The following is a 21,959-nucleotide window of genomic DNA, read 5'->3' on the forward strand; positions in this document are numbered from 1 at the left end:
AAAGCATGGATTACATAATAATTGTTTTGTTACAAAAAACTGAATTTGAGAAAGGATTAGAATGAAACTTATCTATCACTTTTCATTATGAATACATGGCTTTTTTATTGAGGTATAATTGATATTATCCCTGACTTAAAAATTTTTTTTGTATTTATTTTTGGCTGCGTTGGATCTTTGTTGCTGTGCTTGGGCTTTCTGTAGTTGTGGTGAGCAGGGACTACTCTTTGTTGCAGTGCACGGGCTCCTCGGTGTGGTGGCTTCTCTTGTTGCAGAGCACGGGCTCTAGGTGCTTGGGGTTCAGTAGTTGTCGCACTCAGGCTCAGTAGTTGTAGTGCATGGGCTTAGTTGCTCCATGGCATGTGGGAATCTTCCTGGCCAGGGATCGAACCTGCATCCCCTGCATTGGCAGGTGGATTCTTAACCACTGTGCCACCAGGGAAGTCCTTATCCCATGACTCTTGATATTGCTTGATTCTTATTTAGCTGCTAAGATTTGTCAGTTTACCTCCTTAAATTTCTTTCCCCATATATTTTTTTGAAAAATAGGTGGAGAGAGTTGTATGCTGAGCAGGGAGTAAAACTTAAACTTTTACATATTCTTTGGTATTGAGGGTTAATTTTTTTTTTTTACTAGACTTTTTAGGGCAGTTTTAGGTTCACAGCAAAATTGAGTAGAAAGTACAGAGATTTCCCATATGCCCTCTCACACATGCACAGCCTCCCCCATTATCAATATCTCCCACAGAGTAGTACATTTGTCACAACTGATGAGCCTGCATTGACACATTATCACCCAAAGTCCATAGTTTACATTAGGGTTCAGTTTTGGCGTTGTACACTGTATGAGTTTGGACAAATGTATAGTGACATATAATCATCCTGATAGTCTCATACAGAGTAGTATTAAGGCTTTTTAATCAGCATGTATCCTTTTGTAGTTATTACTTTTTAAATGAAAAAGGGAGTGGGGAGGGGAGCGCATATTACTCTCTTTTTACTTTATATTTTATATGATTGTAAGACTCATATAGTAGATGTGAAGTGCTGTAAGATCTAAAGTTAATATGAATTTGCAGTCTGTCCCAATACCTACTATTTTATTGTTTGTGGGAAAAAACTAGAGGAAATGAATGTTTCTGTTCTTCAGGGTTCTGTTGTCAAATCTCTTGTCATTCTGTACCTTGTCCCTCTGATGTTATTTACTCAATTAGCATCTAAATGTGATGATTCTCAAATCTCTGTCTCTAATCCAGAGCTTTTTCTCGATCTCTAGTTCCTATTCAATAAATCTAATTGCCTGCTAGAGGTGCATGACCTGCAGGTCCCTCAAATACAGTATATCTAAAAGTGAATTCATATTTTATCATCTATCTAATGTGCTGAAGCTGGAACCTGGTGTTGTCTTTGACATTTCATCCATATACTCCTCATCTGAGCAATGCTAGGTTCTGTTGTCTCTACCTTCTTACTATTTCTTGAATTCTATTTACTTCTCTCAATTTCTGCAAACACTGGAAATAGTGTAAATAGGACCTAGAGGCAGATTATCTAGATTAGAATCCCAGCTCCACCATTTATAGCTTCAGTTTCTTTAAAAACAGAGTTGTACAACCCATCAGTTGCACAATTGAGCATTTATTCTAGAGAAATTGAAACTCCCAGTCACACAGAAACCTGTACCTGAATGTTCACAGCAGTTTTATTCGTAATAGCCAAAAACTGCAAACAACCCAAATGTTCTTCAACAGGTGAATGGCTGAGCAAACTGGCACATTTATACTATACAGCAATAAAAAGAGTGAGCTATTGATACGTGCAAAAACTAAGATCTGAAGTGAAAAAAAGCCACTCTCTAAAGGTCACATGCTGTATGATCCTCTTTATATAGCATTCTTGAAATATCACAATTATAGAGGTGAAGAGCAGAGTAGTGTTTGCCAGGAGTTAGGGATCAGGGAGAAGGGAGTGGGTGACTACCAGGAAGCCTCTTGGTGATAGAACAGTTCTGTATGTTGATTGTGATGGTAGTTACACATATCTACATCTGTTACAAAATTGTATAGAACTACACACATGCACAGACAAATGAGTGCTTATAAAACTGGTGATATCTGTGTAACCCTCTGTGGACTATACCAATGTCAGTTTTCTGGTCTTGATATTTTGCTAGAGTTATGCAAGTTGTTACTGTTGGGAAAAACTGGGCAAAAGCTACATGGGACCTCCTGGCACATAGTTTGGGAACTTCTTATGAATTTGTAAAATTTTTTAAAAGGGTTGTATTAAGCGTTAAATGAGTAAATACATATGAAGTTCTAATTATAGTACTTGGTGCATCATAGATACGTAATACCACTACCATATATAGAATAGATAACCAACAAGCACAGGGAACTATACTCATTATCCTGTAATAACGTATAATGGAAAAGACTCTGAAAAAGAATATATATGTGTGTGTATACATATATACATTCATATATACACACATATATTACTGAATCACTTTGCTGTATACCTGAAACTAACACAGTATTGTAAATAATTTATACTTCAATAAAAATAAAAATTAAAAAGTCATCAAGATGGCATTCTATTAAAAAAAGTACATAATGCATGTAATGGTAGTAGCAGCAGCAGCAGTAATGATAGTCTAGGCTTCTAACCTCTTACTAGGCCTCTCACTAGGACTAGTCCAACAGTATTCATATTGGTCATCCTGCCGTCGTGGGTCTTTCCTCCCTGTGGTCCACTCTTCAGTGTAACCAGAGTTCTCTTTCTAAAGTGCCTATTACATATTACTCACTTCATACAAATTTTTTTAGTGGCTTCCCGTTGTATTTCCATACATTAATTTCTTTTTTTTAATTGTAGTGGAAAGAAGCATTGGAGTCAGCATGGCTTCCAGGATACTATTATAGATGAATTAAAAATAAAAGCAGAAAAATCTCAAGCGATTGTTCTCACCTTCAAGAAGCTATTATTTTAAGTGTTATCTTAAAGTTTGTTTGGTATTGCTGCCTAAAACATTACCCCAAAATTAAATGACTCAGGACAAAAAGATTTATTGTTATTTTTCATGATTCTGTAGGTTGGCTAAACTGTTCCTCTGTTGGTTTCACTTGGCTGTCTCATGCAGCTGAATCCACTAGAGGGGTGACTGAGTTAGAAAGTCCAAGATGTCTGCACTGACATGTTTGCACGTGGTACTGGCTGTCCATTAAGGTGCTTCAGTTCTTCTCAGTGTGGCTTTTCATCCTCTGGTAGGCTAGTCTGGCATCCTTACATGGCATTTTCAAGGTAGCCTTCTAAAAAGGTGAAGGTGGAAGCTGTAAGGATGCAAGGCCTCTTTGAGGATTAGGCTTTGGAACTTATATAACAGCCCTTCCACCATATTCTGTTGGTCAAAGCAACTCACCAAGCCAGCCCAGATTCAAAGGAGTGGAGAAATAGAAAAGGACCATTGTCTCAGTGAATTCAGACTGCTATAATAAAGTACCATAGACTGGGTGATTTAAACAACAAACATTTATTTCTCACAGTTCTTGAACTTGGGAAGTCCAGGATCAAGGTGCCAGCATAAGCAGGGACCCACTTTGTATTACTGAGATGGCTGCCTTCTCATTGTGTTAAAACATGTGAGAGAGCTCTCTGGGGAATCTCTTTTATAAGGACACTAATCCCATTCATGAGAGTGCTACCCTCCTGACCTAATCACCTCCCAAAGGCCCCACCTCCTAATACCGTCACACTGGGGGTTACTATTTCAGTATGTGAATTTTGGGGAGACATAGAAATTCATTCTGTTACAATAGTCCACAGAGAAATCAGATGATTTTCTGTATTCTTAATGCAAGGATGAACAGCAATCCAAAAAAATGACACAGTCACTATGAGAATTTGAAAATTTTTGCTGAGATTTAACAATTAAAAATAAAAACACAAGTACCAAAGACATTAAGTGGCAAGCCAAGAAGGACAGGTTCAAAATCTGTCCTGAAATAGAATAATGTGCATAATATGTGGGAGAATCAGCCTTATCTAACTGTTGTGCTACAGTAGTGTTTCCTGAAAACTTGAAGGTTAATCTGTAGAAAGTTCACTGCTTTTTTTGTTTGAACAGGTTTTAAACAGCTGATTTAACATCTTCCATTAAAATGTTTATTTTTCCTAACCTCTTATTTTCATATAATTTGGTTTTGACCAGTCACAGTAGAACATAACTCCCAAATGTTGGCAAGAAATTATAGTACTGTATTATGAAGTCTTGTCAGTGTACTAAACTATTATAAACACCTCTCCATCTGAACCATATTGGTGGTGCACCTTCACAGAGTAGCTTCTTTGGTCAGTCTTGCTTCCTACACCTACCCCCCACCCCCCCACCCCCATTTCAGTGGAAATATGTTAACCACTTTATTAGCATTAAATTAAAGCATAACTGAGATGGCTCGTTGGCATATTAGACCATAGATTTGTTGCTGCAGTCTCTTTCTTAACCTTATCACGTAGGAGTTGTGTTTGGCTGCCAGAAACAGAGATAAGAAATAACCATTGCTTAAAGAAGAAGATAGTTCATTTCTTTGTCTTGTAGAAACAAATTCAGAAATAGCAGTCTAAGACCCATAGGGCAACTCCATAGACTTGTCAAGGACCCAGTCTCCTTCTCTTTTTTCCTTTGCCATCCTTAGCATGTGGCTTCTATTCTCAAGATCACAGAATAGTTGCTGGATATCCAGCTATCACTTCCATGATCTAGGCAGGAGGAAGAAAGGCAGAGGACAAAAAGGGCATACCTTTCATCTTTTTTTTTAATTTATAAATTTATTTTATTTATATATTATTTCTTGTCTGCGTTGGGTCTTCGTTGCTGCACATGGGCTTTCCGTAGTTGTAGCAAGTGGGGGCTATTCTTCATTGTGGTGCACGGGCTTCTCATTGCAGTGATTTCTCTTGTGGAGCACGGGCGCTAGGTGTACGGGCTTCAGTAGTCTCGGCACATGGACTCAGTATTGTGGCACACGGACTTAGTTGCTCCAAGGCATGTGGGATCTTCCTGGAGCAGGGATCGATCAAACCTGTGTGCCCTGCATTGGCAGGCGGATTCTTAATCACTGCGCCACCTAGGAAGTCCCCATAGCTTTCATCTTTTAAGAAACCTTTCTAGGGACTTCCCTGGCAGTCCAGTGGTTAGGACTCTACGCTTTCACTGCCGTGGGCCCAGGTTCAATCCCTGGTTGGGGAATTAAGATCCTGTGAGCCACACATGGCCCCCCCAAAAAAAAGAAAGAAGGAAGGAAAGAAATCTTTTTAGAATTCCCTACACAGTATTTCCTCTGATCTCATTGACCATAACTTAGTCATTTGTCCATACTTAGCTATAAGTAAGGTTCAGTGGTCGCTTTAGCTGCCTGTATAGACTACATCATTGGGCTGGGGGTGTGGATCTATATTGGATAGGGATTTGTAGTCTTTGCTCCGTCTCCTCTTCTGAATCTGCTGTTGGTTGACTGCTTGTTGCTGTTAAGCCCTTCATACAGTAGTCATGAACTAAGTGCTAACTATGTGCTAAGCCTCGTCAGGAACTGGGAATGCAAATACGCCGGAGACATACTCCCTGTCCTGGAGAAATTATGGATCTTGTAGTTTTCCTCTCCCATCCCCCACCCCAAGCAGTCGCATCTCTCCCTAGGTATTGGGCATAGGGAGAGATGCCATTGTTGATTGCTTCCAGTCTTTGGCTTGCCTTTCACTCTCTTCATCTGTCTTTTGATAACAGGTTTGATACAGTCCAATTTACTGTTGGTGGTGGTGGTGGTGGTGTTGTTATGGTTATGGTTAGTGTATTTTGTGTTTGGTTAAAAAATACTTGCCTGCTTCAAGGACACAGATGTTGTGTTATGTTTACTTTCACATCTGTATTCTATTTGGAATTTACTTTTGTTGAATTGTGTAAGGTTAGAGATCATGGTACATTATTTTCTATAGGAATATCCAGTTGACCCAGTCTTTTATTTAAAAGATTGTCTTTTCCCAACTGTGCTGCAATTTGCCTTTGTCATGTCAGGTAATCTTATTTGTGTGTGACTTTCTACACTCTATTTTTTCATTTGTAAGTTTTAGTTACTATGCAGTTAATTACTATGGTTTGTAACAGGTCTTAATATTTTGTAGTATAGCCCTCCAATTTTTGTTGTTTTTTGATGTTGCTTTGACTATTTTTGGCTCCTCATATTTCCATAGGGATTTCAGAATCAGCTTGTCAATTTCTTTTTGAAAGGAGAGGAGTGGGATTTTGATTAAGATTGCTTGGGGGGCTTCCCTGGCAGTGCAGTGGTTAAGAATCCGCCTGCCAATGCAGGGGACATGGGTTTGATTGATCCCTGCTTCAGGAAGATCCTACATGCCACGAAGCAACTAAGCCCCTGTGCCACAACTACCGAGCCTGTGCTCTAGAGCCTGTGAGCCACAACTGTTGAGCCCGTGTGCCACAACTACTGAAGCCAGTAGTTGTGGCACACAGCCCGTGCTCTGCAGCAAGAGAAGCCATTGCAATGAGGAGCCCACGCACCACAACCAAAAGTAGCCCTCCCTCACCACAACTAGAGAAAGCCCATGCGCAGCAACGAAGACCCAGTGCAGCCAATAAATAAATTAAAAATTTATTTAAAAAAAAAAAAGAATTGCTTTGAAACTAGAAATCTTTTGGGGAACAATTGACATTATTACTGTGAGTCTCCAACCTGTGAACATGGTATGTCCTTCAGTTTATTTAGACCCTTAAATTTTCTCAAAAATGTTTTCTTGTTTTCATTGTCATGGTCTTGCACATCTTTTGTTAGATTTCTTTTTTTTTTTTAATGCTGTTGGAAGTTGTGTTTTTAAAAAACACTAGATTACAGAAATATAGTTGATTTTTAGATATTAGCCTTTTATCCAGAAACCTAGATAAATTCACTTGTTAATTCTAATAGTCTGTAGAACCGTTTGAATTTTCTTGGTACATATTCATATTATCTGTTAATAATATCATCTGTAAATAATGACATTTGTTCTTTTCTGTTTATTATTGTTATATCTTTTTCTTGACTTTACTAGCTAGGCCCTCTAGTACAGTGTTGAATAAAAGTTGTGATAATGGTCATCTCTTTCTTGTTTTTTTTTGTTTTTGTTTTTGTTTTTTTTTTTGGCTATGCCGCCTGGCATGCGGGATCTGAGTTCCCTGACCAGGGATCAAACCCACACCCCCTGCAGTGGAAGTGCGGAGTCTTAATCACTGGACCGCCAGGGAAATCCCTCTTTCTTGTCTTCCACCTCAGAAAGCAAGTTTTCAGTATTTTATCATTGACTGTGACACTTGCTGTAGGCTCTCTATGGATATCCTTTATGAGGATGTCTGGTAGGTTTTATCATAAATGGGTATTGAATTTTGTCACATGCTTCTTCTTTAGCTATTGGATGATCATATATTTTTTTTTCTAGTTAAACATCTGTTATATACCTAAAATAAATTATTTAAAAATATATTATACGTTCTTATATGTAGTGCTAGATTTCACTCACTAAAACATTGGTCTTTTTGCATCTGTGTTCATGAGAAAGATTATAATTTTTCTTTGTAGTCTGTGTCACTTTTTGACACCAAGGTTACACTGGTTCTTGAAAAGAATTAGGAAGTCTTCTATTATTTTCTGTTTTCTGGAAAACTTTGTACAAGCTTGGTGTTTTTTCCTCCTTGATTGTTTGGGAAAATCCACTGGTGAAACCATCTGCACTTGAGATTTTCTTTATGGAAAGATTTTTAGTAATAAGTTACATTTCTTTTTTAGCTTTGAGGCTCTATGGATATTTTGTTTCTTCCAGTGTTGGTGATTTGTATTTTTCAAGAAATGTGTTCATTTTCATGCTGTCACATTTATTGGCATAAAGTTTATCATATCCTCTTGTATTTTTGATGTCTAAAAATTTCACAGTAATTTGTTTTCTCTAATCAGTGTTACTAGGGGTTTGTCAATTTTATTAATCTTTTCAAAGAACCAACTTTTGACTTTGTTGCTTTTTTCTCTCTGTTGTGTGCTTGTTTTCTGTTTCACTCATTTGCTATCCTCTCTGACTTATTGAGATGCATATCTATCAATAGATAAAACCATTGTTTTTTTTCAGCCTCTCTGTTAATATAGGCAGCCTTAGCTTTGCAAGGTACCAGGTTAACTGAAACTCCTAAATGCGTATAGGAACTGTATCTTTGCTTAATACATTCAGAGTGAGAACTTTCTACACATACGATAAGGCTACAGCTACATCCCACAAGCTTTAATATATCTTTCTTAGCATTGAGTTCAGCATTTTTGCTAATTTTGGTTGTTTTTTTTTGTTTTTCTGTTTTTTTGCTTGTTTGTTTTTTTGGCTGCACCATGCAGTGTGCAGGATCTTAGTTCCCCAATCAGGGATTGGACCCTGTATTGGGAGTGCAGAGTCTTAACCACTGGACCACCAGGGATGTCCCTAATTTTGGTTTTAATATCTTCTTTGACCCACAGATTACTTAGAAGTATAATTTAAAATTTCCAGGTAGTTGGGTGTTTTTAGGTTTTTATTTTATGAATTGTTGTTAATGATCTCTAGGTTACTTTTGTTGTGGTTAGAGAACATGCTCTGAATGGCTCAGTTTTCCTATCATTTGCCGTGTCGGGTTTTCTTGTTTTGTTTTGGTTTTTTCCTCAGTTTAGAGCCTAGTATCTGTATCCATAGCCTTGAAAGACTCTCAGAGACCTATCTCTACAGAGCTTCCCAGCATAGCTCTCAAGTTGGCCTGCCTGCACTGCTTCAAAATCTGGCATTGTCTTGTTGGTTCCGAATTCTCACGGTACAAAAAGACAGTCTCCTTGATATCAAGTGCCCCTTCCCATGTATCTTTCCAGAGACTAACAGAGAAAACTTGTTAGTCCTTTTCAAATTTTTTCCCCACTGCAGAACTTCTCATGAAGTAAAAATCTCACGCAATAGCTTAGTATATAAGAGACGGTTGGAGTAGTAGGTCCTGACACATCTTCAGTTTGAAGTCATTGGAGACTTTACAGTGATAATGTTGTTTAACTCCAAGAGAATTTTATTGCAGTATTCTTTGTATTAAAAAAATATTTTCTTAATGAACACATTTTAAAATGTTAATTTTCTTTTGGTGTTTTAGATTTTAAAGTTGTGGTAAGTTTCGAATGAAAGAAGTAGAGTATAATGTGGTCAGCAACTATAAGATAATAGTTATCACTTTATGAGAAAAGTATACTTTTAGCAATTTGAAAATGATTTTTAGTATGTTTTTGTGCCAAAATTCAAGTAATAGCATTTTCTGTGCTTTCTCAAAATGATAAATTTTTCAGTCTGTGAAACTCATCCAAAATTATAATGTAGCCATTAATACTTATTTAAACTTGGTTTTATACTGCATATTAAAATTTTAATGATTGTTGTATGCATGTGCACATGTGTGTGTGTGAAATCACTGTAATATGTTTCAAAAGTTGGACTCATAGAATTTTTGGTTGGAAAGTACTTACTTTTGTAGATTTTTCAGATGAGGCTCCAGAAAATTTAACTTATTTGAAGGCTTTACAGATATTTAATGGTAAATTTGAAACTAAAACTCAGACTTCTTTTCTCCAAATCTAATGTTTTTTTAAAATAGGTTTGATAATGGTACATAAGTTTATCATAGTTATAGAAAACTTAAAAATAATCCTAATTATCTTTTAAGTTCGATAAACTATATCATAAATGTCTTTTCAAAATTGTTCTTTCTCCTTTATAATACATTCTTGAGAACATTCTCTCAAAATATTTTACCGTTTTTCATTTTACTTTTTTATAGAGTTGAAAATATTTGTCTCAACAAATGAATTCCACACTTGAGCTCTGCCGCAGTCCTGTGCCACCTCCTCCATTAGAACACTGAACTTAGAACAGAGGTAAAATTACAGAATTTAACTTTTTAAAGGATAAAGAATGAAGTTCCCATAGTTAGACATGTTAGAATTTTTCATAATTTTTGGTGGGCAGCTTCTATTTATTAAGCAGTTTTACCTAGGAGACTTGAAATAATCACATCTTAATTATTGCCTTTGAATTTTACTTTTGAAAGTGTTTCCTTTTTAACAGTTGTGTCTCTTAACGTTTTTGTTACCTAAACTTTACAGCTCTTGAATTACTGAATTTATTCAGCATAATTGTCTTATGTAGCTACATCTAGATCAGTGTTGATCATAGAATTTCTTTGATAATGTCTGTGTTCTTCATCTGTGCTGTCTAATATGGGAGACACTAGCCACATGTAGCTACTAAGTGCTTGAAATGTGGTTAGTGCAACTAAGCAATCGAATTTTTTTTTTAATACAATTCTTTTGGGGTTTTTTGTTTTTTAATTTTTTGGTTGCGCCACGCAGCTTGTGGGCTCTTAGTTCCCCGACCAGGGATTGAACCCAGGCCTACAGCAGTGAAAGTGCAAAGTCCTAACCACTGTACTGCCAGGGAATTCCCAGGAATTTATTTTTAAAATTTATTTTAAGCAATTAAAACTAACTGGACAGTGCAGCTCCAGTTTTTTCCTTAGGGAATTGGTATTTACAATACAGTAATAGCATGTGTTGAGTGCTTTGCTTCAGACTTATGCCTTGAAATATCTAGATAGTTGTTGACCTAGTTTTAAAATTTGCAGTAACAAAGCCACTTTTTTACAGTCATATGTTGCCCTGATAATTGTATAACTTTGTTTATTCAGTCATTTTGGTCCATTAGAAACCCTTAAAAGCAGTTATCATAGTTTTGCTCACTGACGTGTTATTTAATCTTTAAAAAAAACAACTTTGACATAGGTACTTATATTATCCCCATTTTATAAAGAAAGGATTTGAGGCCATGGATTAGTTGAGGCCATGGATTAGTTAAGTAACTTTCCCAAGGAAACATAGCTTGTAGGTCATGGAGCTGGAGTTCGAACTCAGGCAGTCTAGAGCAAGAGCCTGTTCTCTTTCTGGTTCTCTCTAAATTGATAATTCCTAAAAAAGAATATATATGCTGACTGTCAGCTAAGACACAATTTCTACCCTGTAGTTAATGGAAAACTTACTGTACTTGTACAAGTACTGTGAGTTTGTTTCCTGGCAAGTAGTTAATTGACCTCATTTAGATCATGTTTCAGCACTTTTTGTTTTTTTATTATGTTTTATTCAGGGCTTGCTCATAAAGGTTGCCATTACCATGGTCACTAAAAAGATAGTTATTTTCTGTGATATCCTCTTTACTTTGTTTCATACTCTGGAATTGAGGCAACATGGGCCTGAATTGATCTGCATGTTAAAATATCAGCTTGATTTTTGCTTTTAAAATACAGCCTTTATATACCAGGGGATGGGATGGGTATAACATACAGTAGAGGAAATGATTTTCAGAATTCTGTATTGTCTGTTTAAATAAAAAGACGACTTGCAGTATGTTTATAACTGTGTTCATACCTACGTCTAACTACTAAAAGATGCTGATTCTAGTTAGAAAACATTTTAAAAATTTCTCTGTAACCAGTACTGTTCTGTTTTCCAAATGAAGGTACTAAAATATATTTATAGGATTTTAGATTTAGAAAGTAACTTATCATTGTAGAGATCTGAAGCCCAAAGTGTTTAAGTGATTTGTCCAAGCTCATAGGAGCTATGTGGTTCATCAACAAATATACATTGTCTGTCATATGTCTAGGTACCATAATATACTTGTTAGCATTGAGTCCATAGTGAGCACTCAAATGCTAGCAGAACAGAAAAGGACCCTGTTCTCATGGAATTTGTAACCTGATGGGAAAGATAGAAAATTAATAATAAGGTTTAATATACAAGGTATAAAATCCAAAGCCCTAGGAAGGAAGTGAACCATATTTGTTGGAATGGAAAATACTGAAGAAGGGAGAAAGGGCTCCTATTTAGATAAAATGGTCAAGAAAGGCCTGCTGAGACTAACAGGATTGGAAGGAGCCAGTTATTTACATAGCACTTGTAGGGCAGCACTCTAGGCTGGAACCGCCTACACAGAATCCTTGGGGTGAAGGTGTGCATGAAGCTATAGAGAAACTGAAAAGAGAATATGGCCAGAACATAGGAAGCTGTTGGGGGAAGAAGTATGAGCTATAAGAAAGGGATCACGTTACATTTTTCAGCCATAGATTTTAGAGTAGGCATTAAATTCAAATTCCAGCTCTGCCACTTAAATTGTGTTACTGTGTGTGAGGGTCACTCAAACTTTACACTTTTATTTTCTTATCTATTAGATGAGGATAACAGCAGCTATTTTATGGTACATAGTATCCTGAAGATTAATTATATAATACTTGTAACAAACACATATATAGTGTTTACCTTAGGACCACTGTTATCCCTCTTTTTGAAATGAAAGAAACAAGGCACGGAGGGTTTAAGTATAGCTAGCTAGAGTGATGTACAAACTTCCATCTCTAGGATAAATAGGTCATAGGTATGTATACATAGGGAATATAGTTAATAATATAGTAACAAATTTGTATGGTGAGGGTTGGTAGCTGGTTTTATTGCAGTGATCATTTTACAATGTATAAAAATATCGAGTTGCTGTTATATACCTGAAACTAATATAATATTGTATGTTAATTATAACTCAATTAAAAAAAAAAATTAGCTGGAGTAAGTGAACTGAAACTTAGACAATCTGGCTACAGAGTGTCAGCTCAGGATGTGTGCTGGGAATCCTTTAAGTGGGTCTGTGGAGTTAAAACTATTTTTCATATTAATACAGGACAGTATATGCCATCTTCACTGTCATTCTCTGGTGAATATACGAGGGTGAGTCAAAAATTTTCTGCGCTCTGGTTATATTAAAACTTCTGTTGGCCGCACAGCTAGAGTGCGGATAATTTTTGACTCATCCTCGTACATTGAAGTTTTTCAGCAACAGATTGAATGCAGAAATAAGTATAAGATTTGCAAAAATTGTAAAACAGCACTACTCTCACTACATTTGTTTCTGTTTTAGAAAAATGAAGTTACATTTTAAAATGTTATTTCTTAACATGTAATGGGCTTATTATTTTGTTTAATGAATTAATAAACTTGTAAAATGTAAGAGTGAAAGGGGGTCGTGAGTCAAAAAGTTGAGAATTGCTCTAAACCACTAGATTCTACTTCCTTATTAAATCAGATAAAGTACAAAAAACAGCTGATACAGTGTTTATACTTGAAAGGCTCACTAATAACTTACTTTTTCCTCACTTTCAAGACACATTTTTTTCACATTTTAACATTTTTGAAATCAAGATGAGTCTTGTCCAAATATACTTTTCAGCAACCAGGCAAGTAAGTTGTGAAATAGCAGTAATCATATATATTTGATGTTTGGGGAATTTAGCTTTGTGTATTCATTTATTCAGTTATCATTTTAGTTGATTTTAGTAGAACCACATGCAGTTGAATTTTTAATTGAAATTGTGCCTGTAACTGTTACTTAAAATGTCTACAAAATATCACAATATAATATAGCTTTGCAGTAATGTTTGGTTTTCTTTTTTATTTTAAAAGCTGTGTTGATGTTTTTGTAAAGAATTTGAAAAACTTGGTTAATTGTACTTGCTTTGTCTTATCCTTTTCTATAAAGTAGTCAACATTTAAAAAAATATTATCCATTGTAGTTAGTAAAAAGATAACTTATTTTTTGTAAATTTTTCCTAAAACATAAAAATCTTAATTTAAGCCATTTTCAGTATTTTAAATATTTATCTAAAAACATGTTCATTTTGATTTTTTTTAGAAGTGTTTATTTTTATGTGTGTAACAGTAGCTAGTTTGAAATAATGAAAAAATCACAGTCATGGCAGGAAAATATAAACTGTTAACCCTTGAACAACACTGGTTTGAACTGTGCAGATCCACTTACACTTGGATTTTTTTTTTTCAGTAAATATCAATATATGCAGTGCTAAGCGATGCATGGTTGGTTGAATCTGCTGATAGGGAGGGCCAGCTCTGGGACTTGAGTATCCTTGGATTTTGGTATCCACAGTGGGTCTGGAACCAGTTGTTCACAGAAGATTATACTCAGGAATCAACTTAATTTGAATGTGTTGATCTATATGAAGAAAACACAAAATTTATACAGACATATAAAAGAAGATTTTTAATAAAGAGCAATACCATGCTTCTGTATTGGATAACTCAATTATGTGAAGATGTCACTTGAAATTAATTTGTAAATTTAATTCTGATGAGGATGGGATATGGGAAACAAACTTATCAGTGGAAGTCCAATATTCAGCTGGAAGAATAAAACAGGCAATAATAATAAAATACATTTTTAGGAAAAAAATCAATGTGGGACTTGTACTATTATAAAGTGCATTATAAAGCCACAGTAATTAAAATATTATAGTCCCGGTACAAAATTAATGGGAAAAATAGCTAAGAAATAGTTCCAAATATATGTAGGGTTTTAGTATATGATAAAAATAGCATTTCAAGTTAGAAAAAAAATGAACATGCAAACAGTGTATTAGAGCAACTGAGAATGACCAGGAGAAAACATTGTTAGATTTTAATTTCTGTCACATTCTAAAATAACTTCCAGATTGTGTAGAGAGTAAACTGTAAATGTTTTTAACTTTAGAAGATTCAAGCCTTTAGTAAACAAGCAGTGATTTTTAAAATACAGTAAAATATACTGTGATCTCTTTTTTTGCCATGTCCCTTTCAAATACAGTATAGCATTCTGTGTATTAAATTTTAAATGTTTTGGTAACTAGTACTCACTTGAATATTCCAATACTGATTTTTGTTGTCCTAGTTTAAAAAGTCATATACATCATATTAACAAGTGTAGAAAATTGAGGTTTTTATATTTACATTTGTTTAGATTTCAGTGATAAGGTATTAACTTTATAAATAGAGCAGGAAGAAAGTATTTTGTTCATGTAACAATCATATACTCTTTAAAAATATATGATGGATCCTGGTTTTGAGAATTTATTTATATTTGAATATGCTATCAATATTTATATCCTGTGACCTTAAAATTTCAAATTGAAGTTTTAGAATTTATAATACAGACATAAACATGTACAAAAATGTTTATTGCAGCATTTTTTTGGTAATATAAGGAAGTTGAAAACAGATTTGTTTATTAGTAAATTTTTAAATGAATAAGTTATGGGATTATACTTATAATTAATTACACTTGTTAAAAAGAGTGAGCTTGAACAATAGGTCTTTCATATATTTTTGACAATTGAAAAAGCGCATTGTAGAATACTGTGTATGTAAGGAGACAAACTCGATGATGGGTGATGACTTAGAGGGCCAGGATAGGGAGGGTGGGAGGGAGTTTTGGGAGGATGGGGTTATGTGTATAAATACAGCTGATTCATTTTGGTGTACCTCAAAAATTGGCACAGCAGTGTAAAACAATTATATTCCAATAAAGCGCTTAAAAAAGGGAGAATACTATGTACAATAAACACTGCTATATTTAAACTATATACACACACGTACGTACATACATGCATATACATAAATGTACGAGTCAAAAATTACCCTCACTCTGGCTGTAGAATTTATAGAAGTTGTTTTTTTTTTTTTTTTCAGGATCCTTTTCTTTATTTACTATGAACATTTCTAATGCAGTTTTGTCTATCTCACTTCATTAATCCAGAACTCTGTTAGTCATTTATTCTCTTCATATTAAGAAAATTCATCTTCATTAATTTGGTGATTATCATAGAGTAGACTGATAATGCATCCCATACTACAAAATTTGTTAGGTGCAGTGCTTGTAAAAATACATCCTCACTTCTTTACTCTTAAGTAAGGCTTCTACTTTGCACTCATGCATGCATATGATTTTTATAACTTTAATGAGTGTTATTTATAGAAGTTTTAATATAACCAGAGTGTGGATGATTTTTGATGCATCCTCGTATATGTGGAGAAAAATACATACCAAATGGTTGACTCTGTTTATCTTTGTGAGTGAATATCCAAGTTAGGCTATCCTAGCCACTTGGATATTCTTTCACATTCTACAGCTTCCTGTGTTATTTTCTTGCCAGAGAACCTTTTTATATGCTGTTTCCTCTTTCTAGAATGTTCTTTCCCTGTTCCCCTTAACTCCTGCTGATCTTTTTTTTTTTTTTTTTGAGGTACACCAAGTTCAATCATCTGTATTTATACACATATCTCCGTATTCCCTCCCTCCCTCGACTCCCCCCCACCCTCCCCGTCCCAGTCCTCTAAGTCCTACTGTTCTTTGATATCTCAGTTTAAGTGCTACCTAACAGAAACCTTCATTGGCTCTAGTTCCTTTGTTTGAACTTTGGTTCACCTTCATGTACTTTTCCTTCTTACTCATCTCTTTGCAAAAATGTGTTTAGTCTCCTCCACTAGATAAGTGCCCCATTAGAGTGAGTCTGCATCTGGTGTTTACCATTGTATTTCTAGCTCCTAGCATAATGGTAGGTATATAGTTGTTGCTTAAGAAATATTTATGGAATGGATTGATGAATTTCTGACTGAACACCTTTGCCTTTTGGTCAGTTGCCTCCTTTAATTCTTTGTGAGAAGCTTCCAGGGGCAACTACCTTAGGATATTTCGACCATTGTTTTTAACTGAAAGTTATAATGTATGATGGATCCACGCTTGTTATTTTATTTTTTACAGTTAAATTTTTTTAAGAAGTATAAGTTGCATAGATTAAGATGCACAGTAATCATAGTTATATCATGGAATCCATTTTTAGGTGAAGTACTAGGTTTTAAAGAGTATTTAGTACCACTTAAGTAATTGGTATTTGAAAGAAAAAAAGAAAATTCTGACAATGATTTTAAGTAAGTGTAGGAAGTGTAGGAACCTTACAAAATAATTTCTTTGAAGGACATTATCATTAGGAAGTGTAGTTGTGCTCTATTTCATAAAATTATCTTTAAGAGTCTCATTTCTTAAACAGTTTATAACTTGGAAGTCTGTATCTATTAATGGGCTTTAGTGAATCAATAAACTTCTTGAAATTATTTGTAAAATTGCGTTCATGTGAGCATCATATATTTTGTTCTGAAGTAGGGATCAGTACATAGTTTTGCTCAGCTATCAAAGGCTGTTTGTGACTTTGTGCTTTTGCATCACCCCCCCAAAAAAGATTAAGAACCATTGTTTGTTTTTATACATCTTTATGGAGTATAATTGCTTTACAATGTTGTGTTAGTTTCTACTGTACAACAAAGTGAATCAGCTGTATGCAATGTATTCATATATCCCCATATCCCCTCCCTCTGGAGCCTCCCTCCCACCCTCCAGGCAGTCACAAAGCCAGCTGATCGCCCTGTGTTATGCAGCTGCTTCCCACTAACTATGTATCTTACATTTGGTAGTATATATATGTCAGTGCTACTCTCTCACTGCGTCCCAGCCACTGTGTCCCAGCCTCCCCCACCCCCCAACCGCATGTCCTCAAGTTTGTTCTCTATGTCTTCGTCTTTATTCCTGCCTTGCTATTAGATTCATCAGTATCATTTTTATGGATTCCATATATAAGAACCATTGTTTTATATCAATTATATTAATGATTTGTATATAGTGTTAGTTTATTGATCCATTTTTTTCTCCCCCTTTAAAATTCATTATGGAACATTTCAAACCACTAACAAGGTAGGAAGAATAGTGTAATGAAACTTTTATACCAGTTACTCATCTTCAGTGGCTATTAACTCATGGCCAATCATATTTTATCTGTACCTGATGCACTCTCCTCCTTTGGCTACCCTCACCCCAATTATTTTAAAGAAAACCCCAGATATCATTTCACCAGTACATACTTCAGTGTGAATCTTGTAAGAGATAAATAGTATTTTTGAAAACTTAACTGTAGGGGCTTCCCTGGCAGTTCAGTGGCTAAGATTCTGCGCTTCCATTGCAGGGGGCATGGGTTCGATCCCTGGTTGGGGAACTAAGATCCCACATGCTGTGCAGTGTGGCCAAAAAAGTAAATTGTATTTAAAAATAAAAAATAAAAAAATTAATAACCTGACTATAATACCATTATCAAATATAAAAATAACCTGTAATAATTCCTTGATTTAATGTCTTTCAGTATTAAGTAATAAGTCATATAATAAGTCATATTTAACCTTTTGCAATTGTGTTATGCTCTTTTTTGTTGTTTGAATCAGAGTCCAAATAAGATTCATACTTTGGTTATTGATTTTTTTTAACATCTCTTTTAATCTGCTATCCCTTTTTCCTCTTGCAATTTATTTGAATAAATCCACCATTGTATCTTAAGAGCATTTCTACTTGAGAATAAGGGGCATTTCTTACTCCTTTTTGTACTCCTTGCTTACGTAGGACTTGATATAGTGCATTATATGTAGATATTTAGGGAATGGTCGGGGGGGAATGATTAGAAAATCTGATTTCCTTTTTTTAGGTAGAAGTTTATTATGGAACATGACATACTCAGGAAATATTGTCTTTTTAGTAAAGAAACTTTCATTTCAGTTGCTTTGGAGACATTTCCCTCCCTGCCCAAGAAATTCCTTTTTTCTTTCGGTTACCTTTTAAGCCTTAAGTTAAAAACCAGAAACCTTTTGTTGTGTCTCATTTAAAATATAATACATACCTATTTTTTATTTTTTTATAATTCAAAGTTACATAATTAGAATATCCTCAGTAATCCTTCTCTCAGAGGCAAACACTTAAAAGTTTAGCATATATATTTTTCCTCCCAGCCTTTTCACATTTATGTAATTTTAAATGGAACTGTAGCTTATATACTGTTGTACAACTTGCTTTTTCTACCGTGACATTTTTCTGTTTTAAAAAACATATAAATCTACCTCCTTCAAAGGCCTTATTTCATATAGTATATATATATGTTTATAATCAGCTTGCTGTACACACGACCCTTGATTTCTAACTTTTTTTACCTTTGTAAAAATCTGTCACATATGTATAACTTATTCCAGTTGTATATTCCAGTTGTGTATTTGGTAAAAGCTTTAGGCATAGACTGTGCATTGGTCTTGGGCAATGTGTAGTTTGATTTCACTTAGTAAACTTGTTTTTGCTAGTATAATTGTTGGGGAAACTAGAAAAGCATTAGTAAAATAGGTTTTAAGTGTATCATTAAAATGAGAACTTCTTTTTTTTTTTTTAAGGTATCAATATATATTGTAGTTTTATTTTATTTATTTTTTATTATTTTTTGGGGGGTACACCAAGTTCAATCATCTGTTTTTATACACATATCCCCATATTCCCTCCCTCCCTCGACTCCCCCCCCCCCCCCGCCCTCCCCGTCCCAGTCCTCTAAGGCATCATCCATCCTTGAGTTGAACTCCCTTTGTTATACAGCAACTTCCCACTGGCTATCTATTTTACAGTTGGTAGTATATATATGTCTATGCTACTCTCTCCCTTCGTCTCAGCTTCCCTTTCACCCCCCACCCCCCCAAACCTCAAGTTCTCCAGTCCATTCTCTGCATCTGCGTCCTTGTTCTTGTCTTGTCACTGAGTTCATCAGTACCATTTTTAGATTCCGTATATGTGAGTTAGCATACAATATTTGTCTTTCTCTTTCTGACTTACTTCACTCTGTATGACAGACTCTAGGTCTATCCACCTCATGACATATAGCTCCATCTCATCCCTTTTTATAGCTGAGTAATATTCCATTGTATATATATGCCACATCTTCTTTATCCATTCATTTGTTGATGGGCATTTAGGTTGCTTCCATGTCCTGGCTATTGTAAATAGTGCTGCCATAAAATTATGGTACATGTTTCTTTTTGGATTATGGTTTTATTTGGGTATATGCCCAGTAGTGGGATTACTGGATCATATGGTAGTTCTATTTGTAGTTTTTTAAGGAACCTCCAAATTGTTTTCCATAGTGGCTGTACCAACTTACATTCCCACCAACAGTGCAGGAGAGTTCCCTTTTCTCCACACCCTCTCCAACATTTGTTTCCAGATTTTGTGATGATGGCCATTCTGATCGGTGTGAGGTGATACCTCACTGTGGCTTTGACCTGCATTTCTTCGATGATGAGTGATGTTGAGCATCTTTTCATCTGTTTGTTGGCCATCTGCGTGTCTTCTTTGGAGAAATGTCTATTTAGGTCTTCCGCCCATTTGTGGATTGGGTTATTTGCTTTTTTGGTATTAAGCTTCATGAGCTGCTTGTATATTTTGGAGGTTAATCCTTTGTCGGATGTTTTGTTGGCAACTCTTTTTTCCCATTCTGAGGGTTGCCTTCTAGTCTTGTTTATGGTTTCTTTCGCTGTGCAAAAGCTTTTAAGTTTCATGAGGTCCCATTTGTTTATTCTTGATTTTATTTCCGTGATTCTAGGAGGTGGGTCAAAAAGAGAACATTTCTTATAAACAGTTTTGTTTTCATTGTACACTAGTCTAAAAGTAAGCCTCCTTATCTAAAATATATGCTCGATGAGTTTCACCTTTAGTGAAAGGCACACATCATTTACCTTTGATAGTTTCTGTAAGTAATACTGTCCTCAAGTTCAGTGCTTTTTTCTTTCAGAGAGAAAAGAGGAATAGAAGGTAGAAGAAGATGCTGGGATCTGAACGTGGTGTTGTGGAAGAATGGTTATCAGAATTCAAGGTAAATTGGATTGAGGATAAGAATGTGTTGTATGATTCTGTCTATCAGTAATTTAGTTATATGTGTTCATGGAGAAACTGAAACAAAAGTTATGAAATGGGAATGGCAGAGTATGAAATAACATGTTTTTATAATTGCTCCTCTTTAAAAAGGCACTAATGTGAATAATGGCTGGAAGGTAATATCTAAAAATGAAACTAGTTGTTAGGATTAATAAGGTAATATATAACTTTTTAGATATATTCAATAAAAGAGGGGAAGCCTCCAAGCTTTAATAAGGCACAGAAATCAGATTTGTGCCTTATATTTTTATTTCCTGTGATTGAAATCACTCACTAATTTGATTGAAAACTATATAATGAACACAGTGGAAATAAGTGTTTTGTGAACATAAAATACAAGAATTGGAATATATCCCACGCTCGGGGACTTCCCTTGTGGTCAAGTAGTTAAGACTTCGCCTTCCAATGCAGGTAGTGCGGGTTCGATACCTGGTTGGGGAGCTGAGGTTCCATATGCTTCCTGGCCAAAAAACCAAAACATAAAACAGAAGCAATATTGTAACAAATTCAATAAAAAGACTTTTAAAGGATGCACACCTCATTAAGAAAAAACAAGAAATATATCCCACATTATTTTTTTAGACTGGATTAGTTTAAGGTGACTCATTTCATCAAATATTGGTGTAATATGTGATTTCTAATCATTTTTCATGGTTGAGTAGTTAGGAGAATTGTATAAGATCCTAACTAATTTGTTTTATTAGCTCACAGTTATTTCTTTTCCTTTTTCTTCTTTTTTTTTTTTGGTTATCTCTTATATTAATTATTTTTACTTTTCTTAGTTGATTCCATTATAAATCTTTTCAGGAGGAACTCATATAAAATAGTTTCTGACTTCTCAAATATTAAGTTCATTTTTGGTTTCCTTTGGTGTTTCTTTTAGGCATTACCTGACACTCAGATCACCAATTATGCAGCAACTTTACACCGGAAAAAAACACTGGTACCAGCCCTCTATAAAGTTATTCAAGATTCGAATAATGAGGTGGGAAAGTTATTAAGAAAAATAATTTCAATGTAGTACATAATGAAATATGTGTACTAAGACATATATATGTAAGTTTTGTAGTTTTCCTTCTTTTTTTTTAAAATCCTTCCGATGGGACCGGAACACTTTTTTTCTGCTGTTTTTCATTCTGATGGTTGCTTTGGCTTTCACCATGACCTCTCTCTCCATATTTTTAAATGTTTTGATTAAATTTGTTCCTGTTGAGGATAGT

The 21,959-nt window shown here is 35.0% G+C and overlaps 1 protein-coding gene across 8 annotated transcripts in view; it reads left to right on the forward strand.

The window, feature by feature from the left end:
* The window catches only part of HYCC2 (hyccin PI4KA lipid kinase complex subunit 2), a 63,333-nt gene that overhangs the window by 4,215 nt on the left and 37,159 nt on the right, over window positions 1-21,959 (forward strand). For 6 of the 8 annotated variants that reach the window (XM_057745367.1, XM_057745363.1, XM_057745369.1 and 3 more), the window contains 3 exons: window positions 9,872-9,968; window positions 20,597-20,677; window positions 21,623-21,724. In XM_057745367.1, the coding sequence (XP_057601350.1) occupies window positions 20,627-20,677; window positions 21,623-21,724 (153 nt within the window). In that variant the 5' untranslated portion in view covers window positions 9,872-9,968; window positions 20,597-20,626. Of the gene's footprint in view, window positions 1-9,871; window positions 9,969-20,596; window positions 20,678-21,620; window positions 21,725-21,959 lie in introns of those variants that run through there. The other 2 variants (XM_057745370.1, XM_057745371.1) reach the window with 2 other exon arrangements.

Source organism: Hippopotamus amphibius, chromosome 8, assembly GCF_030028045.1.
Source record: "Hippopotamus amphibius kiboko isolate mHipAmp2 chromosome 8, mHipAmp2.hap2, whole genome shotgun sequence".
Lineage (NCBI taxonomy): Eukaryota > Metazoa > Chordata > Mammalia > Artiodactyla > Hippopotamidae > Hippopotamus > Hippopotamus amphibius.